This window comes from Phaethon lepturus, unplaced genomic scaffold (genome assembly GCF_000687285.1).
Source record: "Phaethon lepturus isolate BGI_N335 unplaced genomic scaffold, ASM68728v1 scaffold50538, whole genome shotgun sequence".
NCBI lineage: Eukaryota > Metazoa > Chordata > Aves > Phaethontiformes > Phaethontidae > Phaethon > Phaethon lepturus.
The window spans coordinates 1-4,067 of NW_010557843.1; the positions used below are offsets into that span (position 1 = coordinate 1).

The 4,067-nt window shown below is 54.0% G+C and overlaps 1 protein-coding gene across 1 annotated transcript; it reads right to left on the minus strand.

The window, feature by feature from the left end:
- Positions 1-77: 77 nt before the first annotated feature.
- On the minus strand, positions 78-3,563 carry LOC104625279 (alpha-1,3-mannosyl-glycoprotein 4-beta-N-acetylglucosaminyltransferase B-like; the record flags this gene model as incomplete). Its single annotated transcript, XM_010292865.1, has 6 exons — positions 78-101; positions 187-299; positions 1,294-1,381; positions 1,844-1,922; positions 2,318-2,511; positions 3,456-3,563. Coding segments are annotated over 6 exons (606 nt in total), but the record flags the coding sequence as incomplete, so codon positions are not given.
- Between the last annotated feature and the right edge of the window lie 504 nt (positions 3,564-4,067).

The following is a 4,067-nucleotide window of genomic DNA, read 5'->3' on the forward strand; positions in this document are numbered from 1 at the left end:
CGAGGCGCCGCGGGGAGGAGGGAGCGGGAGGGGAGGGAGCAGGACCGGGGATCCGCACGTGTGTCCAGCCTTCCGTGTCACTCTGCTTTTTTGATAAAAATCTGAAAGGAGAGAGGGCTGGGATGAGAGGGACGCAGGAGGCAGCGCGGAGCCCCGGGCCCGGGCAGCTAACGAAGCCCGGCTTACCTCGCTCAAGATGATCCACACTGGGGAGTCGGTCTGGATGGACAGCCTGATGGCCTCCAGCGGCCCGAAGGACGGGTCCACCTCGCCCTCTGCAACGCCTTTGGAGAAGGAGCCTGGTGGGGAGAGCACACGGGTGATGCGGGGACGGTCCCCGGGCAGCCAGCCCCGCTGAGGGAACCACGAGCAGCCATGGCAGCCGCCTGCCCACAGCTCCCCGACATGAGACGGGCTGAAAAACAGCAGCCTGGGCATCAATACAGTGCAAAATGCAACACTTAGGGGAACAAAAATTCAGCTAAATAAAACAAAATGGAGAGTATTTGGCTACACAACACTGCGGGGCAAAAGGGGGGCCGAGTGGCCTGGCAGCAGCACTGTCCTGTAAGAGACAAATGTCGGTTCAGGATCCACGCCATGGAGGCAAGTCTTACAGCCGTAGTGCTTGCATGGTCTCAGCCTGTTGCGAGGTTCCATTTTTGGGTGTGATTTTTTTTTTTTTTTGAAAATGCAACTGGGAGAAAACAGACAGCATGCCAAGGAATGCTGAAACGGCAAAAAGCTAGGCATGCCAGGGAATTTTTCTTTTTTTTGTCTATTTAAAAAAAAAAAGAAGTCTTAGCAGGGAAACCAGGGCTTTACCATGCACCGGCGGGTCCCTGTAGGCTGCAATCACTTGTCTTGTCCAAGGGCAGGACAAGCACTAAAACAAGCTCAGGTGGCAGGAGGCAAAGTCCAAGCTGCACGTGGCGTGTGTACGAGACAGGCTGTGGAGGGAGAGCGTGAAATCGCCCGCAGTGGAGGCTTTTAATGCCAGGTTAGGCAAATGGATAATCTGAATAATTTGGTCCCAGCTCTGAGAAGAGACAGACAGAAATGTCGGCCTGAAAACTACCCAAAGAGGACAGTTACTTAGTCTAAGAGGGGAAGGAGGGCAGTGGAGGAGCGGAGACAGTGACAATTAAATCCTGTTCCAACCTGGTTCCTGGCAAGCAGAAATTACTCTTTGCCAAGCAAACAGCACTAAGGGTCTCAGTTCACTTGAAGGTGAAGATAAGGGCCGTGTTATCAAACCCAGCGGGCAGTTTACCGCCCCGCGCCCTGCTGTACCTATCTGGATGTAGCCATCCGGCGTCCTGCGGTATTTGACAACTGTGCCTCTTCCTTCCTGCAAGGCTTCCTTATCCGCCTGCAGGCTCTGTGGGGAAGAAAGGAGCTTTGTGAAAGGCTCAAAGGCAAGAGCCACCAAAAGCCCCAAGCAACAGCAGCAACCTCGGAGCTGCCCTCACCAGCAGCCCTTGGCACCTCATCCCCTGCCTGGTATCCCAAGCCTCATGCCCCAAAACAAGAGGACATTTGCTGCCCTCATGCTGCTGCTCCCACTGTACCATCCTGGCTCCATCCCCTCCTCTGCAGCCGCCCCATCCATCTCAGCATCCCCTCTGCAGGCACAGATGGCTCCTATCGCGACTGCTCAGCACAGCATCCCCGCTCCCCAGGCGGTACCACACCAGGCGTGACCCCCTGGCTCCCAGCCAGCACCTCGCAAAGGCATTTGATTCTTGTAAAGATTTTCCTGACGGCTTTAAACAGTTCCCTTCTCTCAAACCTCTTTTGCTGCCCACTCCACCCCCATCATAATTCTCCATAAAACACTTACGTCAAACGGCAAAACCTCCACAGTTGTATTGAAGAGTTTGTCTTCTGGGTGCTCGATGTTCCCGCTGCGGAAGAAGAACCTGTGACAGAGACCAAAGCCACGGAAGCCCACACTGAGTTGAGGGGGTACATGATGGCTTTCACCCCAGCTGAACCGCCAAACAGCTCAATCTAACAGGCACCTTCCCAAAAAGCTGACAGGCACATGGTTTGGAAGGAGCCCTTCTGCGCCACATTAGCTGAAGGATGGATTGCTCACAAGCAGAGGAAAGCAAAGGGCTCTGGCAAACGTGGCCCCACCAAAAAATGCTCAAGTTATCATCCCCCTGGAAGCGCACTGCTCCCTCCTCCTGGGCAGCCAAGCAGGAGACAGGCAACAAATTCAACAAGAGCCAGAAGAGCAAACAGAAAGTGTCTCCACATGCTCCAGGCTGTCCCCATGTCCTCCCCTGCCAGCCCCTCCCCAGGCACTGGCCTTTCGATGCGGAGCGGTTTGAAGAATCTGAATCTGATGAAGTCTCCAGCAGTGGGAGTGAAGGCCCAGAAGAAGTCCTCCCGCAGGTAAGCCTTCTCCAAGGTGAAGTGCTGGTAGGTTTTCAGGCTGGTGCTCACCTCCGCGGGAGGGTTGACGTGCTCCTTCCGCAGGGCCTGCTTGCCGAAGTCCTTGTCCTTGGTGGGCAGAAAGCAAAAGGGCAGAAAAGGGTCATGAGCTGCTCTTGCCCATGAGGAACAGGGGTCTCAGCACCAAGGCACCACAAATTCAAAGCTCTTGATTTGCACAGTGCAGAAGGATGGGGGATGGAAGTGATGCAGGGAAGGCACCAGACAGGACAATGTGTGGCTGGATCCCAGGAGGACATAACTTCAGGGGAGGCAGCACAGAGAAGCACCACTGCTCTGCACTCTGATCTGGCACTGAAGAGCCTTTCATTGTCCAAGTGTGCCCGAACGCATGTCCCTGCCCCAGGAGTTCTGCAAACAGTCCTTACACCTGAGGAGAAGGTGGCTGGGAGGCTGACGAGAGCATAAAATGACTGGATTACACAGCCTGACGGGCACGGCGCTGCGACACAAACTGCATTACACCATCCATTTACCTGGGGATTGGACAGACACAGGACTAAGCACCGCCCATGGATGCGTGTCTATGGGTCCTGCACATAGCTGTGGGAAGCTGGATTTTGTTGATGTTTGAATACACACAATTTAAGCTCTTACGCAGCAAGCTCTAGTTTGCTATCAGCAAATCCCAGGAATAAGGAGCGGGGTGGGAAGGAAGTCAGACCAACCCAGGAGTCATCTCTCCAGGGTTTTTCGATGCTTCGAAATCACTTGCCCAGACCATGGTTCAGCACTCAGAATGGGTGGCCAGGACCAGTACCAAGGCTTAAAAGCCTGCAGCAACTCTTGGTACATGTCACTGCCATGCTGAGAAGTAGGAGCTACGTAAGATCACTGTAATTCAGAATAAAACACAACCTGCATAAAAATCCAGCTGCCACCATCCCACCAGTTGCTATCACTGATGTCCACACCCCAAAACCAGCCAGTTCCCAGGTGCCTGCAGGCCAGACCTGGCAGAAAGGCTGCCTGCAGCTTGGGCAGGTACCCACCTTCAGCTTCTGTATCTTCCCAGCCAAGGAGGAGTGGGTTCCCACGTGCTGGAAGAGCGAGGGCTTGAAGCGGATCCTCAGGTTTGCCTTCTGCCTGTCGCAGTGTTTCTGAAACAAGACAACCCTGCAGTGCCCCGTGCTCAAACCTCTGCAGTCAGCTGTGACCCACGAGAGGAATGGACGAGGGCACGAGGAATGACAAACATCCCTGCCTCTCCATCTCTATGCCTTACTGTGTTGTAAGGCAGTAACACATATGCCTATGTGTTATTTTGGCTTTAATTTGGCAAGAGGGCTTTTAACCGCACTCCAGAGGAACCTGACCGTGACTCTCGGCCGGTCACCCGTCAGGCTCTGCTGGGCAGCCGGAGGGCCCAGGTTTAAGTGCCAAATGTCTCCTTGCCAGGCATAGCTTAGCAAACGCTCAGCAAATCTCCTCTGGGTGCCATCAGGTAGGGACAGCCAGATAATTTTCTTTCTTTTTTCCTTGGCTTATCACGACAATCTTTTTCCTACAACTCAGAGCTCGGGACCACCGATGTCTGAAGGTACAGTAAGTCCTGGGATGATTCAGAGCCTAAGCAAACAGGTAGCAATTGCAGGCTCTTTTCA